Raw genomic sequence first — 21731 nt, 5'->3', positions numbered from 1 at the left:
TTATTTTTAAAAAATAGTTTCTCTTAAAGACTATCAAGAAAAACTGAGGTTTTCTTTGTTACAACTGGATTTCTGTCATGCGCGGTTTTCAATTATTAACAATAATGCTGGAAACTGAAAAATCTTAGCTCGTACTCAGCTTGTCAAGAGGACTATGCTGAGACCTACACAGCTCATCTGAAATGAATCAGCACACAAGATATAAGGAAATGGATCTAGTAGACTGCCTCGATCTTTGTTCTCCTTAGAAACATGGCATGAATTAGAATCCAGGGGTTGTAGAATTCACCAGCATGAAAAGCTTACAGTGCAAATATCTGGCCTTCCTCGGGTATGCTGGTCACTTTAAAATGCTTGGCCAGAATCAACTCAGCCTCTTGCCAGTGAAATAAAAATCAGTTCTGGGTCCACATGGCAATTCCCTGAGAACCTTAAGGAAATGGTCCCCTTATTATTTCCCTGGGAACCTTAGGGAAATAATTCCTCTTATTCAGTCCATGAACACTAAGAGATTACCTGTGAGATAGACTTTTTTCCTTCCGAACCGATCTGAGAGCTGACCAAATGAGATAACTCCCACAAACACACCACTGAAGAAAAAAGAGCTTGCTGCACTCACTTTGTAAGATCTGTTGGCAATTAAAAACCACTAGAGAAAGAAAAAAACAAAGGGCAGACATTTAGGTCACAGAAAAGATGGATGGATGGAGTTAGCTATTAAAAAAAACAAATGTACAACAAAAACTTGAATATTGGAACTTCTCCACTGCATTACTACTATTAACCGGAATTCAGCAGAACATCCATCCAGGACAACACCCAAGGAGCTTCTGTCTTCAGGAACCCCAGAAATCATTATTATAAAGTGCTCCCACAATAGTCTATACACATCTTGTGCCAGCACTGAGCACAGTATGCAACAGCTAATTACTTACTCATCTGTTGGTCATGTCTTTGATCCTAAGTCCCTGTGTTTCTAGACAGGAGGAGCCGTATCCCATTAATTTCCATTTCTCTGACACCTAACGTTTTACATGGCATATATGAGGCAAAAAATGAACGGTCCTTTTCTCCAATAAATTAATGGGCTTAAAATCTCTTGAGTACTTTCCTTGAAAAATTGAACATACAATTACCTTATGATCCAGTGATTCCACTTCAGAGTATATACACAAAAGAACTGAAAGCAGGGATTCACAGATTTTGTACACTAAGGTTCATAGCAGCATTAGTCACAATACCCAAAAGGTGTAAGGAACCCAGATGTCCATTCGTTGATGAATGGATAAACAAAATGTGGTATATACATCTAATGGAATATTATACAGCCTTAAAAAGGAATGAAATTCTGGAAAGCTACAACATGAATGAACCTTGACCTTACGCTAAGTGAAATAAACAGACAAAAAGGGAAAATACTGTATGATTCCAACTATGAGTGTGATATTGTAATTTACAATAAGCAACATATATTTGGTTTTTATCCATTGTTCCTGGAACACAGCTCCTGAAATCCTCATAATTTCCTATGTAAGAACCACAGGGATATCTTTTTTTAATAATATTTAGATTTTTTCCCAGGCCCTGGAAAAGCTTCAGAGCAATAAAGGTAAAATGGGTGTCTTTTGTTATTTGTGACAAGCCCCTTGCTTATGTTAATGAGGTGACTTTTGGAAAGCCCCTTAGATGGGGGCTGGTTGTCAGGGGAACCAACCATGTGAACAGAGGGCTGGGATTTCAGCCCTACCCTCTAGGCATCTGGGTAGAGGAGAGTGACTGGAGGTTGAATCAACTGCCTATGGCCAGTGGGTTAATAAATCATGCCTTCGTAATGAGGCTGCCATAAAAACTCAAAGGGAAGGGGTTTGGAGAGCTTCTAGGTTAGTGAACATGTGCAGGTGCTGGGAGGGTGGTCAGCTCAGAGAGGGCATGGAAGCTCTGTGTCCCTTCCATCCTTCCATACCTTGCCCTGTGCATCTCTTCCACCTGGCCATTCCTGAGTTATATCTTTTTATAATAAACCAGTGATCTAGTAAGTAAAATGTTTTCTTGAGTTCTGTGAGCTGCCCTAGCAAATTAATCTAACTGAAGGAGGAGGTCCTAGGACCCTCTGATTTATAGTCAGTTGATCAGAAGCACAGGAAGCAGCCTGAACTTGTGACTGGTGTCTGAAGTGGGTGGCAGGGGCAGTCCTGTGGGACTGAACCCTAACCTGTGGGATCTGACGCTAACTCCAGGTAGATGGTGTCAGAACTGAACTGAACTGCAGGGACACCCAGCCCGTGTGGCAGAACGGCTTGAGGTGGGAACCTCCCCCTCCACACACACACACTCCCACCCACCCACATTTGGCGGCAGAAGTGTCTGAAGGGAAGTAGTTGCCGGTAGAGGAGAAACCAGAGGAGTGTTTTTTCTTTACCTGGAGTAGTCACATCCACAGACACAGAAAGTAGCATAGTGGTTACCAGGGGCTGTTAGAGTGAGGAGTTACTGGTTAGTGAAGATAGAGTTTCAGTTTGGGATAGCGACAAAGTTGTAGAGATGGACAGGGGTGATGGTTGCACAAAGATGCAAATGTACTTCATGCCCCTGTACTGTATACTTTAAAATGATACATTTTATGTTATGTATATTTTACCACAATAAAAAATAATCCCTTGAGCACTATTACCTTCTATTTTAGGAAAACTTATAAACTCAAAGAGGAAGTAGTCATCCTCTGCTTAAAATGTCATTATCTAAAGCCCTGCCTAGTGATGTGCTACTGTGATCTTTGATTATAAAGCAACCTGTGTCTCAGAGGTGACCTCAGAGAACCAAGAGAATGCTCTTCTCTCCCCTCCACAGCCCCCTTCCTAGGCTCAGCAAAGACAGGTTTAAGAAAACCCCTTCTCGAAAACTCACATGGAGACACCCCTTAGTTGTCCCTTCTCTGTCTTTCAGACCACTCCTGTCCCACACTTTGACAACCAGTCATTATGGCCCAAAGCACATCTAACTTCTCTCCTTCTCTTGTATTTCCCGTAAGACAAGATCGATAAAGATCCTGACAAGACAGCTTCTGTACATCTTTATGCAACAACAACACACAAAAATTTAGGCACTGGAAACAAGAATAATGCCCCTCACTAATGCTGTGCTTTACTTCTAAGTTCTTCTGTCCTTCACATGCGGTTTTTAACAAGATTAACTAACTGGTTTTCCTAGCTCTTCACGGATTAGAAATAGTAGTCCAGTGTGACACTGCCCTTAGAAACAGTAATCAGGCTGTTACCGCTCTTGGTGGCAGTCATAATTTAAATAAGAGAGTGATGGAAGCAATATGACTAAAAAAACTGAACTACATTCCAGGCTTTTTTCATTCCGGTATTCAATAAATAGTTGATTAGTTTCTACTAGAGGTTAGTAACTATTCTGAACACTGGGAATACAGATGCAAACGATCTAGATTTGGTTCCTGCCCTCATGGAGTATAAGTTCCAGTAGCGTAAGCTAGACATTAAACAAGCAAACACAGAGGGAGAGACTGGGAGGAAACCTCTTTACATAAGGTACTCAGGGAAGCCTTCTCTGGGGAGGTGACACTTGTGACCTGAATGATGAGAAAGTGACCAACCCTGAAAAGCTGTTTGGACATGAGGATAACTGCAGCGGCCCTAAGGCGAAGACACATCAGGGCGCCTCTCATAGGGGTGGCAAGAAATGAGGCCAGAGAGGTGGGCAGGCATCAGGTCATGCAGGGCCCTGAGCCACGGGAAGGAGCTAGGATTTTATTCCAGTGCAAAGGGAAAACACTGAATTACTGTATTTATGTCTCTAAAGATCAGCCTGGGCCACACTTAGAGAATACATTACAACAGGGAAAAGTGGGAGCAGGGAGGCTACTGTAATAGTTCAGGAGATAATGGGGGCTTGGACTAGGATGAAAGCAATGGTGGTGGGATTACATGAATTACATGAACGTGGGATGGATCTTGAAGGTAGAACTAGCAGGACTTGCTGATGAATGAGATGTGCAGCAAGAAGGAGAGAAAGGGAGAGTCAGGATTTAACCTAAGTTTTTAACTTTAGCCATTCAGTGAATGGTGATGACATTTACTGAGATTGAGAAGGCTGCAAAGGGATTTCAGGTATGTGGTGGTAAATTTAAGAGTTCTCTTTAGACACGTGGAGGTTGAGATGCCTAAAAAACACCCAAGTGGAAATGCCAAGCTAGCATTTGGATGTGGGTCTTGAGCTCGAGGGAGAGGACGTGAGGGGGTTATGAACTTAGAGATAAGGAAGAAGGCTCGGGACAGAGGCCCAGGACACTTCCACATTCAGAGGATGAGTAAAAGAGAACAGCCACAGAAAACTCACAAGCAGGGGTCAGAGAGAGAGCAAGAAAACAGATAGGAGGGTGGTGTCACAAATATTACAAGAGGACATGTGATTCAGGGAGAAAGGGGTGGTCAAGTTATGTCGAATGCTGCTTTAGAGGTCAAGTTAAGATGACAGAGATGTACAGTTATATTTGGAAACAAAATGGACACTTAAAACATAGCAATTTCGGGCTTCCCTGGTGGCGCAGTGGTTGAGAGTCCGCCTGCCGATGCAGAGGACACGGGTTCGTGCCCCGGTTCGGGAAGATCCCACATGCCGCGGAGCAGCTGGGCCTGTGAGCCATGGCCGCTGAGCCTGCACGTCGGAGCCTGTGCTCCGCAACAGGAGAGGCCACAACAGTGAGAGGACCGCGTACAGCAAAAAAAAAAAAAAATAGCAATTTCAGTAGAGTGCGAATGGCAGCCGGATTGGAGAAGGTTGAAGAACTGAACAAGCTTGAGAAACTGCAGGCAGAGAAGCTATCCTTGCAGGAGAAAAGTACTTGGAAAAGCAAGAAGGAAGGGGCTTGAGTGTACCAAGGAGAGCGAGTAGCCTTTCATAGAAGCAGGGAGGTTCCACTGTAAGTGGGAGGAAGGCAGAATGTGGGTTCAGAAGCAGGTAGTAAAGGAACCCTTGCTGGACTGCATCATTGCTTTTTCACTGAAATATCAAGTGAGGTCGACTGTTGAAGGGAGTGTAAGTGGAGGGGGAGCCAGAAGTCTAAGGAGGAAGAAGACAGGCCCTTCTCAGAATGGGACATGGCCCATTCACAGGAAATGTCACACGACTGCCATACCGAATGCACACTTGAGTTTTGTACTTATCCATTTTGTGAGGAGAAGGTGGGGAGTTGGGGGGTTCCCAGGAGCATTCCACAGGGAGAGAGGTACCAGGAGGTTGCAGGGATTTGCAAAGGAGTGTTTATTATAATAACAAAATACATGCTGGTTAAGGAGAAAAGGAAGACACAGGAGGATGGTAGGTAGTGAAATAATGTCACCATCAGGAAATCCCCCTATTTCTTTAACTCCTCTGTACTTTACATTCTTGCCCTTATTGAAATTTGGTTGTCCCCAGAGGAAATCACTCACTGAACCAGATCCCTCTCAACTAGAGGCTGTTTTTCCTTTTACACCCATGGACCTGAGAACCTGAGCTGGGAGCAGATAGCCAAACTTCAAAATTGTCAGCTCGTGTGAAGATCACATCATTAGACTGTGTAACCTACTACCTTTCTGGGGCAGAGAATCTAGCCCGTTTGGAAATGGCCACTCTTCCTTTCTTGCACAGGAAGAGAATATTTCCCGATATCCCTGACAATTAGGATGGCCACATGATCAAGTTCTGCACAATGAATGCAAGCAGAAGCACCGTGTGGCAACTTCCAGGAACAGGTCTTAAGAGACGGCTGATCAGCCCTTTTCCCCTTCTTTATTTCTACTACCCTACTGCTTAGAATGCCCATGTGAAAGCTGGAGCTCTAAAAACATAAAAGCAGAGTTACCAAAGGATCCTGCAATCCCACTCCTGGGCATACATCCAGAGAAAACCATAATTTGAAAAGACACATGCACCCCTATGTTCACAGCAGCACTATTTACAATAGCCAAGACATGGAAGCAACCTAAGTATCTATCAATAGATGAATGGATAAGGAAGATGTGGTATATAAATACAATGGAATACTACGCAACCATAAAAAAGAATGCAATAATGCCACTTGTAGCAACATGGATGGACCTAGAGATTATAATACTAAGTGAAGTCAGTCAAACAGACAAAGACAAATACCGTATGATATCACTTATATGTGTAATCTGAAAAAGAAAAGATACAAATGAACTTACTTACAAAACAGAAATAGACCCACAGACACAGAAAACAAACTTCTGGTTACCAAGGGGGAAGGTGGGGGATAAATTAGGAGGATAAGATTTAAATGTTTTGTCTTGTTTTCAATATTAAAGGACCTACTGTATAGCACAGGGAACGCTACTCAATATTTTGTTATAACTATAAGGGAAAAGAATCTGAAAAAAATATACATATATATATGTATATGTAAAACTGAATCACTCTGCTGTACACCTGAAACTAACACAACATTGTAAATCAACTATAATTTTAAAAAATTAAAAAATAAAAAGATAATGTGTGTATGGAAAAGAAAAAGAAAAAAAACTGGAGCTCTACCTGAGACCATGATGAAGAGGGTCACTTGTTAGTGCTAGTGAAGTCAAAGGCTGGGTCCCTGACAACACTGCAGTAGAGCACAGGCACTGCATATGTTTTTAAGTTCTCCAGATGATTCTCATAGGCAATCAGGTTAAGAATTCCTGCCTTGGACCTTGTCACCCTCAACAACAGCATCACCTCTAAAATCTTGATTTTGAACAGCCCACTCACCATTCCCTAGACTTCCACCCACTTCCTCCAGCACCCCTACTCCAAACATTCTTCAACCTCTTCAAGGCCTCCAGTTACCAAACACTACAGGAAGTATGGCCTGAGTCATCAAAAAAGCTTAAGTCATGTTAAGAAGCCCTGATTTGAGGATCTGTAAAGGAAATGGTAAAATACATTTTAAAGTTTCACACAAAATGATTAAAAGAGGTTTGGAATTTGAAGGAGAAATTGTTTTGTGAAAAATTAACTTATTCTGGATGTATGGATAGTTCTGTGACAGAATTTTCAACTTACAAGGAATGCCTATGAGGATAGTTTTCCAGGTCGAAAAATGAATTTAAATATTAGGTTGGCCTAGAGAAGACAGGGCTGCATTCGTCCCAGGGCTATATGCCTTCTCTTACAATGGCCAATAAAAAACAAGTACAATTAGGCCTTGTTAACACCCTGCAATTTAAATACTTGCTTTTATGTCTTTCATATTCTTAGTGTTTGTTTTGGTGCTTTCATGCCTTTAAAATCTGGCCTGCAAGTTTAGCTTTGACTATCCTGCACCTCAATTCTGCTGGTCTGTTTACATGGCCAAGAGGTTCAGGCTCACACTGATTGGTTTTGTGTTTAATCACTAAGGAGAGGTCAACGTGGCTGCTCCATCATCAACTATCCCGTGAACCATTTGGAGGACTTCTCAAACTCATCAAAAAGGCTGTAATATTATCCTTCTAGCAATTGGATAACTATCAACTTGGATGGCAAATTTAGGAAGACATAGCCCAAGGAATGTTTGACCAGCAAATTTCAAATTCTAATTCTTAGGCTGCCAGTTCTAAGTGTCAAAGTAATTTCTAGTAGTTTTTCTTCAGGTCAATGCTGGCTGGGCTAATGCATCTTCCTACTTCTTCTGGAATACATGCAGGAACTGATAGAAAAATTGAAAAGCACTGCCAGGTTTTAAAAAAGCAAATTAGAGAATGTGAAAAATGGAACCCAGGAGATCTCACTGACAGATGTAGGTGAACTGGGGATGGCTGACTCAGGAATGCCAAGTCAAGCACTTACGACAATGTGTTTACAATCCACTTTCCACATTCCCCGTGCCCTAATATTGTGCAATTTTGGTTTAAATGTTTTGTCGTTTTCAATATTAAAAACTTTCCAAATATAGTTTACATACTTATCACATACCTACTATATGATCTAAAGAGTTTCATTTCGTCAAAGCTCAAACAAAATATATCAATAATACACTAGGAGAGTGATCCCTACAGTATTTGAGAAAACGTATTGGGGGATGACCTATTTTTACAGTTTTAGAAAGAGGTCACCCACCAGGCTAGACTCAATTACTAGGTTATTTTCTTGTCCCTTTGGTCAACACTTACTAACAAGGTAAAACCCAAACCAGGATACCAGAAATTAAACTATAAGAAACCTAAATATGATGACTGTGACATTCTTGAAACATGTGTTCTTTTTTTTTTTTTGTGGTACGCGGGCCTCTCACTGCTGTGGCCTCTCCCATTGCGGGACACAGGCTCCGGACGCGCAGCCTCAGTGGCCATGGCTCACGGGCCCAGCCGCTATGTGGCATGTGGGATCCTCCTGGACCAGGGCATGAACCCGTGTCCCCCGCATCAGCAGGTGGACTCTCAACCACTGTGCCACCAGAGAAGCCCCGAAACATGTGTTCTTTATGAGGCTTTACATTTTAAAAATCATAAATTTATAAGTCACTCAAACCCTTAATTGGCCGGAGATTAAAGTGATGACTCTCCTATTCTTTCTTTTTTTTTGCGGTACGCGGGTCTCTCACTGCTGTGGCCTCTCCCGTTGCAGGACACAGGCTCCGGATGCACAGGCTCAGCGGCCATGGCTCACGGGCCCAGCCGCTCCACGTCATGTGGGATCTTCCTGGACCGGCGCACGAACCCGCGTCCCCTACATTGGCAGGCGGACTCTCAACCACTGCGCCACCAGGGAAGCCCTCTCCTATTATTTTTAGTGATAAGCCAAATTCTAAAGCTGCAGAATGTTCCTTTTTATATTAGTTCACTTCAAATTGAAAAATCACTTGCAAATAGAAAAAGCAGGAAATCTCCTTTTCTTTTCCCATACATTAACAGAAAAGGAAGAATATAAAGACAAAATATTTTCAGTGCCTCAGTTTGACCTAGCTATAGTTAATCTATTTGTGTTTCATAACCAACATCTGTATCTTTGTTCATATGCTTACCACAATCACTATATTGAGTTCTTAAGTTCATTTATCATACTGTATTTTCACAAAGGATATAAGGAGCCTAGCATTAAAAGCACTGGTACAATCATTCACTCATCTAAAGAAAGCAGACCTGAGAGAAAATCGGGCACAACTGGGGATAGCCACCAAGAGCAGGTGTCTTAAAAGGAACATAAATATGGCAAATACGGGTTTGAGTACAGAGCCAGGTGCCATGCCAGACCTTCCAGCTGTTAAAGAGGGAAAAAAGGCAGGCAAGCAGAAGCAGAGAGTTGAGACAGTAACTATTGACCGGATAGTAAGGAAGCATCTGGAAGGTTTTTGTTTAATATTAGGATTCTTACTGCTTAGAGGCTAAGAATAAATGGCATCTCTCAAAAAGGGATAAAGTATTGGTGTATGTCAAGAAAAGTTGCTCTAACTAGAATATACAGAAGGGATAAACAGCAAGCTCCTACTGTATAGCAGAGGGAACTATATTCAATATCCTGTGATAAACCATAATGGAAAAGAATATGAAAAAGGAGATATATATATAATTGACTCACTTTGCTGTACAGCAGAAATTAACACAACACTGTAAATCAACTATACTTCAAGAAAATAAATTAAAAATCTAGGTGCAATTCAGAGAATGGAAGAGTAACTGTAAGCAGGGGTGTGGGAAGACCTGTCAAGGTCATTACAGTGATCCAGGCCAGCTGGACAAGGTGGAGACCTCAGAGAACAGAACAGATTCAAGCCGGATATGCTAAGGCTGACTCATCCATGAGCAGGTATTATCTGACACCACTAGTATGGACTAGATCAACCACAGACTGAGTGAAGCTTGAGATAAGGTGGTAACAAAATATGTTTTAAGCATCTCCCTTGAAATCATCAAACCTTAAGCTTTAAGGAACTGTCACAAATCATTTTTCTGACACGGCAGAAATATAATTTGAAAAAATTAATTATTGCTTTAAAATGGATTGCATGCTTATATAATCCTAAAAATAAAATTAACATCTGAGTAATAAAAATATATATCCAAGATGTGTCATAGACATGTAGATCAATGGAACAGAGAGCCCAGAAATAAACCCATGCATATATGGTCAATTAATTTACAAAAAAGGAACCAAGAATATACAATGGGGAAAGGACAGTCTCTTCAATAAACGGTGTTGAGAAAACCAGATGCAAAAGAATGAAACTGGACCCCTATCTTACACCATACACAAAGATTTAAAAAAAAAATCCAAGTGGATTAAAGACTTGAGAGTAAGACCTGAAACCATAAAACTCCTAGAAGAAAACATAGGTGGTAATAAGTTCCTGGACATTAGTTTTGGAGATAAGTTTTTGGATTTTGACACCAAAAGTAAAGGCAACCAAAGTAAAAATAAACAAGTGGGACTATATCAAACTGAAAAGCTTCTGCACAGCAAAGGAAACCATCAACAAAATGAAAAAGCAACCTACTGAACAGGAGAAAATATTTGCAAATCATATATCTAATAAAGGGTTAATACCCAAAATACATGAAGAACTCATATAATCCAATAGCAAAACCCCCAAACAATCCGATTAAAAATTGGGCAGAGGATCTGATTAGACATTTTTCCAAAGAAGATATACAGATGGCCAATAGGTACATGAAAAGGTGCTCAACATCACTAATCATCAGGGAAATGCATATCAAAGCCACAATGAGATATACCTGCTAGAATGGCTATTATCAAAAAGATAAGAAACAAGGTTGGTGAGGATGTGGAGAAAAGGGAACCTATGCGCACTGTCGGTGGGAATATAAATTGGTTCAACCACCGTGGAGAACAGTATGGGTTCCTCAAAAAATTAAAAATAGAACTACCATATGATCCAGCAGTTCTACTTCTGAGTATTTATCCAAAGAAAATAAAAACACTAACTAGAAAAGACATACGCACCCCCATATTCATTGCAGCATTATTTACAATAGCCAAGATATGGAAACAGCCTCGCATTCATCAATAGATAAGTGGATAAAGAAAATGTGATGTATACATGTGAATATTATTCAGCTATGAGAAAGAAGGAAATTCTGATATCTGCAACAATATGAATGGACTTGAGAGCATTACGCTAAGCGAAATAAGTCAGACAGAGAAAGATAAACAAATACTGTATGATCTCATTTATATGTGGACTCTAAAAAAGAAAAAAAAAGCTCACAGATACAGAGAACAAACTGGTGGTTGCAGGGAGGGGCAGGGGAAGGGGCACAAAATGGGTGAAGGTAGTCAAAAAGTTCAAACTTCCAGTTATAAAATAGGTAAGGCATGGGGAGACCATGTACAGCATGGTGCCTATAGTTAATACCATATTGCACATTTTAAAGTTGGTAGGAGAGTAGATCTTAAAAGTGCTCATCACAAGAAAAAAATTTTGTAACTATGTATGGTGAGGGATGCAAGCTAGACTTATTGCGGTCTTTTCACAATATTAAAAATATTGAATCGTTATGTTGTACAACTGAAACGAGTATAATGTTGAACGTCAATTATATTTCAATTCAAAAAAGATATGTCAGGGGCTTCCCTGGTGGCGCAGTGGTTGAGAGTCCGCCTGCCGATGCAGGGGATGTGGGTTCGTGCCCCGGTCCGGGAGGATCCCACGTGCCGCGGAGCCTGCGCGTCCGGAGCCTGTGCTCCACAACGGGAGAGGTCACAACAGTGAGAGGCCCGCGTACTGCAAAAAAGATACGTCAAATGGGAGTATGCCACTTCAAACCAAATAATTAATAACCATCCACTTTCATATAATATTCTCCTCTAATCCAAAACAACCACCTTTTAAAATATTTATTATTCCCATTTTATAGATGATACAAACTGCAGCTCAGACACAATCACACAAGCAGTGGATTCTGGCCCTAAAGCCAAGACATCTGCCTCAAAATCTTCTTTGATCACCATATGTTTGAATTAGTTAAGTCTTAGAATTCTGGAGCTAACTAGTGATATAACAGTATATTTGAGCATGTTAAACCACAAGCACAGAAATTACAATATGCTGGGTAAATACTTTCTCTTTTTGGGCTTCCCTGGTGGCGCAGTGGTTGAGAGTCCACCTGCCAATGCAGGGGACACGGGTTCGTGCCCTGCTCCGGGAACATCCCACATGCCGCGGAGCGGCTGGGCCCGTGAGCCATGGCCGCTGAGCCTGCTTGTCCGGAGCCTGTGCTCCGCAACGGGAGAGGCCGCAACAGTGAGAGGCCCGCATACCGCAAAAACAAACAAACAAAAAAACACAACTTTCTATTTTTTAGCATGTGTTCCATTCAGGAAGCTATGGAAAAAAATCAAATGAATATTAGAAGAAATACTAGAAATAAGAAGATCCTTATGGCTTAGGGTAACAGAACCAGGGGTAGGCAGAAAGGAGAGGGAAGAGAGAAAAGGAAGATGGCATGTCAAATATGAAGTGAAGGTTCCATGGCCTGGGTGCTTGGGAAATGACAAGGAAAAGGCTGGGCATGAGGAGATGTGAATAATTAATTTTAAAATCAACTTCCAAGTTGGTTTTGTTTATTTATTTACTCATTTTTTTGGAGTAGATTTAGTTCGTTCTACAGTGTATGCTTTAAATACAAATACTTAATAAAATTTCTAACTTTTAATTGAATTTTTTTTTTTAACATCTTTATTGGAGTATAATTACTTTACAATGGTGTGTTAATTGAACTTTTATCCTTTACTTACTGTCTATCTGACACCCTGGTGTAGCCACATGGACGCAAACAAACCATCCCCAGGTGGCTTTCTTTTCTTTCCTCTGCTGAAGAGTCCTGCGCTGCCTCATCCTTCCCCACTGGCCTAGAACGCAGATTATAAGAGATGTTTCTTAAGTTGGTCATGAATATTAGGAAGACTTCTTTGGAGCAAGAAGGACCCTTAGACACACATCCAGCCTCTGCTCTGAGCAACTTCTCATTGGCAGTCCATGTCATGAATTTGTCTGTCTCTGCTTCAGTTTTCCCTTGTGACCTGAGCTGCCCATTTCTGCCCCCCCCCCCACTAATGTATGGTGACATTTCATGGAACAGGGGTTGAGAAACATGCTATAACCAGAGACCTCTCTAATGGAAGGGGAGGTGCATGGTAAATAAAAGCCCTTTTCCCTAAGGTTTCTCAAGCGTGGGTTATTTCCCTCCCCCAAGGAGGTTGTGCCCTTCCCGTCTTCCTTGCTTTGGCCATCAGTAGGTGAATGATTCTGCATTAGCCACACATGAATAATGTAGGACCATGTCTTGCAGCCGCCCAGGGAGGGCACCACTCCCCAAAGGAAAACAAACATTACTCACTCCACTTTTTCCGAGAAGTCTGCTACCTTACAGAAACTGACTACTCTTCCTGTGGGCTGTGCCCCTTCCCCCCACGCCTGTCCCCAACCCCGCCTCATCCCCTAATGAGCTCCTATTCACCCTTCCTCCTCCTGTGAAGTCCTGCCTGACTCAGGGAGCAGGACTGACCACTCTGTCTTTTCTGCCTTCTCTCCTAGTTTTGCTTCTGCTGTGATGTATGGTGAATTATATGTTTACTTGTCTCTTCCCCTATGATGCTAAGTTTCCTAAGGGCATATTTATATCCCAAGTGCTTACCTGGCAGTGCCAGCACTAATTAAATATTTGCTGAACTATCTATGCAATAAGAGTGAATACTAGAGTCTTACAGGCATCTTCATATACACTATCTCAATGTCACGACTTCAAGCATCAAGTTGTAAGTTTACATACTCCTGGGAAACTATCTAGCTCGTCATCTTTTCCTGGGAGCCACTGAATGGCTTTCTCGTAAAAGGGAATGTGAGGGAGATTTGGAATTTGAGGGGTTTTCCTTCCTCCTAGAGCCAATCTGACAAACGGAACACTTCAGTTTCATCTTTAGCCCTACATTAATGAGAAAGAAAGATAAGGAGAAACATAACTATGGCAGTTTTCTGCAAACGTGGCTGAAAAAGCTGTAAAGGCAAACTCTGTGCCATTGAAACATCTACTTCCCAATGCCCGAGTGATCGAAGCGGTGTGTCCCTGAAAGCAATTTCACTGGTCCACAGATACCCCACTAGAAGCACGGGGATCTCACAGGGGTAAGAACTTTGCCACAGACGATACACAGAGTATCAGTGAGCCCGCAAGCCAGGCAGTGGCTGCAGCAGGTCAGAGAGGGGCACCCAAGCCCCCCATCTGGCTGCTGTGTCTCTTCCAAAGACACACTCACTCACGAGCCCAGAGGAAGTCACTAGTCCCAACTCAGCCTCCCCTGGAAGGGGGGACAGAACCCATGGCTACTCAGGGGTGTAGCCTGCCTGACCATAAAGAAAAAAGACTAAAGCAGCTTCCGCGGGCTGACCGGTGGGCCAATGAAAATGGGCAAAGAAGACTGGGCACGTGTTATTGATCAAGCTCCTTTTCGCCCAAAGTCCTGCTTTGATGAACTCTAAGTCAGATCACCAGCACCAGAGCCCGAACCAGACTGACTCCCCGCGTGTCAGTATTTCAAGGCTGCAGGACTGGATCAGACAGTAGCTTTCCCCACACCCCTGCAGTGCATCCCCCAGGGCTCTGCACAACAGGTGCACAACTGTTCTGAGAAAAATTCTGAATGGTTCTGGTAACAATTCCAGCCAAACTTCAGCCCTCCGCTGTTCCCTATGTCCCATAAAAATATTTACGGCTTCGTACAGGAAAATCTCCCTTCTACGTCAGAAGCCTCCTGTGATTAGGGAGTACTTGGACAGGGTAGTTCAGGAACAGTTTCACAGTGATTAACTAACTTGCTTCATTTCAATGTAGCTGTCACTCTGAATTACCACTTAATGGGTGAAGTGTACAGCCTATAACAATCAGTAGAACAGGCGTAAGGAAGCAAGACAGTAAAAAAAATTAGCCCCTAAAGCAATTATTGCAGTGAATTTTTCAAATAGTTTTAATACTCTGTCTTTTGACTCCAGGGTATGGCTTGGGGAAAATATATTCATCTCAAGATAATCATCGGTCAATTTCAGTTCTTCAATATCCACAATGATATTAAAGATTCCAACCTTACTCTTTTTGGTTGCCAACATTAATTAAGCATGATAATTGTGTGTCTCCATGATATTTGGTGCTTTCTGAATGAGTCAGAGCTCAGGGAATAATCTGAATACAGCAGACAGCAATTTGCTACATAAATTCACCCCGATGGCTATTAGCTCATTTTAAAGTAGTCAAGACTTCTAGATTAGAGGGGGGTTTTTTTTGCATTAATACCAAGTTAATCACATCTACATAACCTTTTATTCACCCTTCCCCAAAACCCTCCATGAATAACTTCTGCGAGGCCTGACCTGAATGTAATAAGGTAGAGGGTAGGAGTTTTCAAATGTGTATTTTTAAGACAATCTCCTTACACTATAGAGTTCTGTAGACTCTATCTTGATATTTATTTTCAGGAATTTAATATGAGAAGTCAACAAGACTTTATAATTTTTTTTAACTCTCATTTTATACCGAATAATTTCAATATGAAACATGTATTATCTACATACACAGACTGTATACTAAGGATATTTACCAACTTACCAGCAAAGTTTGAGTGCTGCTTTTAATATCACCACTTTGGAAATTTGAAGGAACAATTGAAAAACTAGAGCAGTAAGCAAAATTAAAAGTAATGCTATGCAACCAAGTGGAGGGTTTGGCTGGGGCTGCACTCCACCATAATAAAGGGGAATGCGACTGGGAGCGAGCATAGAGAGAGCAGCAGCTCCTCAAGGACACTGGCTGAAGAGTGGCTGACGCTGCCATCCCTCCTGGCACCGCTGCCCCTCGATCATCATCTCATTATTCTGCCCTCTGCTGCTGTTTCCCTGCTAACTCTTGTCATTCTGGTAGCGGCAGCAGGAAACCTGGACGCCACCCATACCACCGGCGCCAAACCACTCCCGGACTTGGAACACCACCCGACTGGGGCTCTGATGTCCTAGGTAGAAGTGGAGTGTGTGAACCTGCGTGGAACTCACACACTCTGAGCGCTGGAGATGAGGGCACACAGGGGGGACACTTTATTTGTACCTTGAAATAAAATGACTTCAAGGAAGACATGAGATTCTGCACCGAAAATGCAAAGCAGACAAGCCTCGCGCTGGGTCTATGTGGACATATGCAAAGAGATGTGGTGATGCCATGAACACCAGGGCGGCAGGCTGCTGAGTTCTGAACATGCAGGCGAACCGCTGAGGGGCATGGGAGTTGCTGCTTGTTTTATTTGATTCTTTGTTATTTTTGGGTATATCAGGACACGTGTAAGTTTATTTGGGCTTGACAATTATGAAAGCTGAACTGAATCGTTACTACTTCTGTAGTACTTGTGTGATTTGTTTGTGTGGGTCTGCTAGCCAGGATCCTTGTGAGCTGGATACAAATAGCCTGACTCCCTGCCCCCCTCCCTGACTCTTGTCACATGCCACTGTAGAAAGGCCACAGAAATCAGTGGCCACGCTCCTCCATTTACCAACCGTGACACTAACTCACCCAGCTACTCTGAACCCGGACAGTCATATATTTTTCATTTGCAAGCCGCGATACAAACATTACGATTGTTTGCCCTTCTCCCTTAGAATTCGCTCTGTCAGAGGCAATTTCAAGCAGGCAACTGGCAGCCGGGGGAGGTGAGCATCTACTTTGCTTAGCTTTCAACCCAATGTGTGTGCACCATGTGCTATCACCCACAGTCACCCTGCTAACCTTCACTCTCATCGATCCATGCACCCACACTCCCATCCGCTCCTCCCAGGCAGAGCTCAGCTCTTGCCCTGTTCCCCATGGAAGGGCTCGCGCAGCTGGCAGGGCTGACTGTTGGCGGCAGAGTGCTGGGCCCTGGCCTCTGTTCCTCTTCAGTGATAGCAGCACAGCGCCCAGCTCTTTTCATACTGAAATGCCAACTGAGGCGCCATTCAATACTAAAGGCTTCTGTTTGTTAAGAGAAAAAAAAAAAAGAGTTTGAAAATCACTGGTGTAATAGGAAGAATATGGGCTGGCCCATTGAGTCCCAGGTCAGTGGCTTATTAAATATGTGATTTAGGGCAATTTAAAAAGTCAGTTGTTTAATCTACAGGGTAGGGCTGCTGGCAGGAGTAAATAAGCAGCACACGTGGAAGGCCCCTGGGAGGGGGCCTATCACACGAGAGGGCATTGGGAAGTAGTCACGGTTATCTGCCTCTTCACGCGCCTCTACCTAATAACGCTTACAAGACTCATCATCTCACCCACAAACTCTCTGCCAAGTATGCAACAGTCTCGTTGCAGCTGAGGAGCCTGTGGGGACTGTGGACTTCTGTCCCACTGTGCAGCCAGCGATGTCACCCGTGCGCCTCCATCACCAGGGCAGACAGGCCACAGCCACCCTTGCAAGCATGAACCCACACAGGCTGGGAGCAGCCGGTTGAGAATCTGGGATGCTTCAAGAGAATTCACCCTAAACCGTGACCCCCAGACTCTCCACGGAACATCCCCTGGAGATCCCACGGAGTGGCACATTGATATCAACCAGCTGTGCAGCTGGGCAGGCCCCCTACCCCCCACGCATAGCTCTGGAGCACCTGCTGGAGACTGAAGGTCACTTTCTGCGCAGGGGATGTTTGCGCCTTGAGACACACCTCGGAGGTGGAGAACTGTCTGACCTTCTGATGGCACGGGAACATAATGTGTGCTTCTATACTGGGGGGGGGGGGGGGGAAGTATCGTGTATTTATAAATCTATAGTGGTATATGTATAATCAATATGGATAACTGTATATGCAAGTATATGTATCTCAGTGGAGCGACATAGGTGGGAATGAGAAAGAGGACAGGCGAGTAACCAGGAAGACGGAGAGAAGGCATGGAAGAAAATGTAAAAGAGAAAGACACATGGAGATATACACAGAGAGACAGAGACAGAAACATCAGAGAAAGAGACGGAAAGGCAATTCAGAGACAGCCAGTGAGACAGAGACACAGAGAAAGGCAGAGATGAAGAAACGGGATAAATACAGAGAGACAGAAACTGAGATGGAGAGAGCTAGGGATAGAGAGAAACAGATTCAGAAAGACGAAATGACAGAGACAGAGGGATACAGGAAACAAGGAGGGAGAAAAGGAGGAGGGAAGGAAGGAAAGCAGGCAGGCAGACACAGAGTTAGAGTCTGACAAAGACAGACTGCAGGAGGGACAGTCACTCACAGACACACGCAGTGGTAATAAGAGGGACCTGAGGCCACTATCACAGGTAGGTCAGGTAAGGGCCATCTTAGCCCTTTATCTCCTCTTTCTCTGAGCTGCTTTACAGACCTTCAGCACTTGCTGGGGAAGCTATCTAATTCCATTTCTCCTGCATCTACCAACTCTTTGTCCTGGGAGTAGTAGCCCTCAGGGCTCCCTTCCCTCCATATTCAGCCTCCAGTCAAGCAGTGTTAAGGGTGAGCCTCCCAGGTACCAGCACAGCAGAGGAGCTGGTGATCACGGTGCCCATTCCTGCCGTCCCAGAGCATAGGGTCTGACAGCACTCTCCTCTCTATCAAGGGTTTCTCTGGCATTGGGCAAGTAGTCATTGCTCAATGACATTTGCTAAGAATTGTATCCCTCCAGTGATATCTAAAAGGGTTCCTGGGCTTCCCTGGTGGCGCAGTGGTTGAGAGTCCACCTGCCGATGCAGGGGACACGGGTTTGTGCCCTGGTCCGGGAAGATCCCACATGCCGCGGAGCGGCTGGGCCCGTGAGCCATGGCCGCTGAGCCTGCGCGTCTGGAGCCTGTGCTCCGCAACGGGAGAGGCCACAACGGTGAGAGGCCCGCGTACCGCAAAAAAAAAAAAAACAACACAAACATAAAAGGGCTCCTAGTCACAGATTTCCTAAGTATTCATTTAATTCAATTCTACTGAAATCTGTTGAGTGTCTGTGATGCTGAAGCATAGTGCTGCTATGTTATCTAATTTACTTTAAAGGGTTAAGCACGTTCAGTGGGATATTCTGTATCAATGTTAGGTCAAGCTCTCACCCTGGTACTACGAGCATTCTCATTAAGGTTGCATTGTCCACTGGTGGTCAGCTGGCCTTCCCTTCAGAAAGCCCATTCTTCAGAGGGAGCTACGACAAGGGCTTCTGTAATCATTGTCTCTATCAACAATGGGTGCTTTGCTTATTCTTGATTAAAATAGTGGCCTGTTGACTAGCAATGATGAATATAAAACATAGGCTATCCCTAGTGAAATTAAAGACATTCAAGATACACAGATTAGCTCAACATATTTTAGAGATACTCACTACCTTTCCATGAATTTTTGAGATAATCCAATGTGTTCTGTACTCTATCTATAGGGGTGATGCCCTAGGTTAAAACCCCTCCTTGGTCCTGAGCCAATATGAACTCTGGAAGTTTCCGTGTGCTTGAAGCTGATGGGAAGTACTATTTTCCATAGTACCCTGACTATGGAAAACTGGGGTTTTCCTGTAGTGACCTGCCATACAAGCAGTGTACAGAACACCTATAAAAGCAGAGCTGAGACTTCTAAAAACTGCAAGATAGTTTATTTTGAGCTTCCTTGAGGATAAGAATTGAGTTAATAAGTTAATAAGTTCATTTATACATGTGGCAGAATTTGGTTTGAGATCCACTTTCATTATAATGTGTTTAATGGATTTGTTGGAAAGCAGACCGATGGCTCTCACCCATTTCAAAATCCTATGGGGGCAATAAATAGAACCAGGGCTTTTTGGAGAAATACCTAATCCCACAGTTGGAGCAGGGAGATGCAAGATAAACCTGGACTATTTCGTTACGTCAAAAATTTTCGAAGTGCTCAAAAAAATTAAAAAAATAAAAGAAAAGATGGACACATCAAAAGGACACAGGACTTTCAGCCCCAGGAAGACGGAGTAAACATGAATATAAAAATTAGGCTAAACATAGGAGCAAACATACTGTGATACTGTGATTTATAGCAGAAATATATATTTGGTCATTCAGATGACCAAATGCAGATATATCTGTCATGTATATTTGGTCTTCATTCATAGTTTCTGGCTCACAGCTCCCAAAACCCTTGGAATTCCTGAGCTTAGGTTAAGAGCAATGGGACTCTTGTCCTTAGTTCCTGAAAACTGCTTCAGGGAATGTGACTTTGGGTCCCACCCAAGGGTGGAGGCTGGCTGCCGAGGGGAACCAACCATGTGATTAGAGGGTTAGATCTTTTACTCTCAACCTCCATCCCTCCCCCCAAACTCTAGGGAGAGGAGAGGGGCTGGAATTTAAATCAATCACCAATGGCCAATGATTTAATCAATCATGCCTATGTAATGAAGCCTCCATAAAAACCCAAATGGAGGGTGTTCGGAGAGCTTCTGGGCTGGTGAACACGTGGAGACTGGGGAGAGTGGCGCTCAGAGAGAATGGAAGCTCTGCACTGTTTCCCCATGCTCTGTCCTATGCAGCTCTTCATCTGGCTGTCGTTCCGTATCCTTTAATATCCTTTCATAATAAACCAGTAATCTAGTAAGTAAACGGTTTTTTCCTGAGTTCTGTGATCCATTCTAGCAAATTAATTGAGCCTGAAGAGGAGGTCACAGGAACTTCTGATTTATAGTCAGATGGTCAGAAGCACCGGTAACCTGTGTTTGCGACTGGCATCTGAAGTAGAGGGCAGTCTTGTGGAGCTGAGCCCTTTACCTGTGGAATTCCATTCTATCTCTGGGTAGATAGTATCAGAATTGAGCTGAATTCTCGCACGTACTGCTGGCATCCGAGAACTGCTTGTTGGAATTGGGTCCAGGAACTCTTTCGCGTGTACTTTTCCTTGTTTCCCCTACTATGTACTACTAAAAATCCTGGACATTATACATAAAATAAACATTAAGACAACTCTGAAAGGTGGAGAGAAGACCAGCTAAGGACCTTGGGACTCAAGGAATGGTGCAGTGGTGAGTTCCCTGGGTTTCCCTTTACCTCACATACCCAGACTGGGTACTGGAGAAGCCAGTGACTCAGAAATGCTAAGAGGAGCCACAAAAGAAGTCCCAGTGAGGTCTGCTCTCTAGCAAAAGGCCCAGGAGAGGGGCAGCCCAGCAAGACAAAAGACTTTTGGGCAATCACTGCTTTATTCTGGCCAATTACCACCACAAAGAAGTAAACGAATAAACCTACCAACTGGGGCTCCAACCCCATCGACACCAGCAAAGTCTAAGTGGGGAACCAAGGCTTCCGCCTGGTCAGGCAGTGATGAGTCACTCCACCCCACCCCACCCAGGTGGTGCCACGAAAGACAAGTAGGAGCCAGCACTTTCATTCCTGCCAAAGTTCCCCTCCCTCCTGCCCCAGTACCACCACCACCACCACCACAAGTGTCAGTGGAGACCACTTGGGGAGACTGGATTTCACTGCCTGGTAGTAATAAAACACCCTTCCCTTCTTCCTGTGCCAGAGCAGTGTCATAGAAAGCCACCTAAAATAGAAGGCTTAAGTAAGACACAGCATCTCTTAGCCTAATCCACCAAACTTCAGGTTTCAAACAAAATTAATCTGTCATACCAAGAATTAGAAGAATCTCAAAGTAGAATGCAAAAAGACAACCACTGAGATGATAGAGATTATAGAAATAACTGACAAAGATCTTAGAGGTGCCATCATAAGCACTTGTAAACATGCTTGAAATAGATGACAAAATAAAAAGACTCAACGAAGATAAA

General features: G+C 43.3%; 1 protein-coding gene across 1 annotated transcript in view; it reads right to left on the bottom strand.

Annotated features, from left to right (window-relative positions):
• SLC22A15 (solute carrier family 22 member 15) overlaps positions 1-21731 on the bottom strand; it is a 78817-nt gene that overhangs the window by 38676 nt on the left and 18410 nt on the right. The window contains exon 3 of the mRNA XM_065887821.1: positions 517-649. Coding sequence (XP_065743893.1) covers positions 517-649 — 133 coding nt within the window. The remainder of the gene's footprint in view (positions 1-516; positions 650-21731) is intronic.

Source organism: Phocoena phocoena, chromosome 1 (assembly GCF_963924675.1).
Source record: "Phocoena phocoena chromosome 1, mPhoPho1.1, whole genome shotgun sequence".
Classification (NCBI taxonomy): domain Eukaryota; kingdom Metazoa; phylum Chordata; class Mammalia; order Artiodactyla; family Phocoenidae; genus Phocoena; species Phocoena phocoena.
The sequence above is the reverse complement of the archived record's forward strand: the minus strand, read 5'-3'. Positions and strand labels throughout refer to the sequence as shown.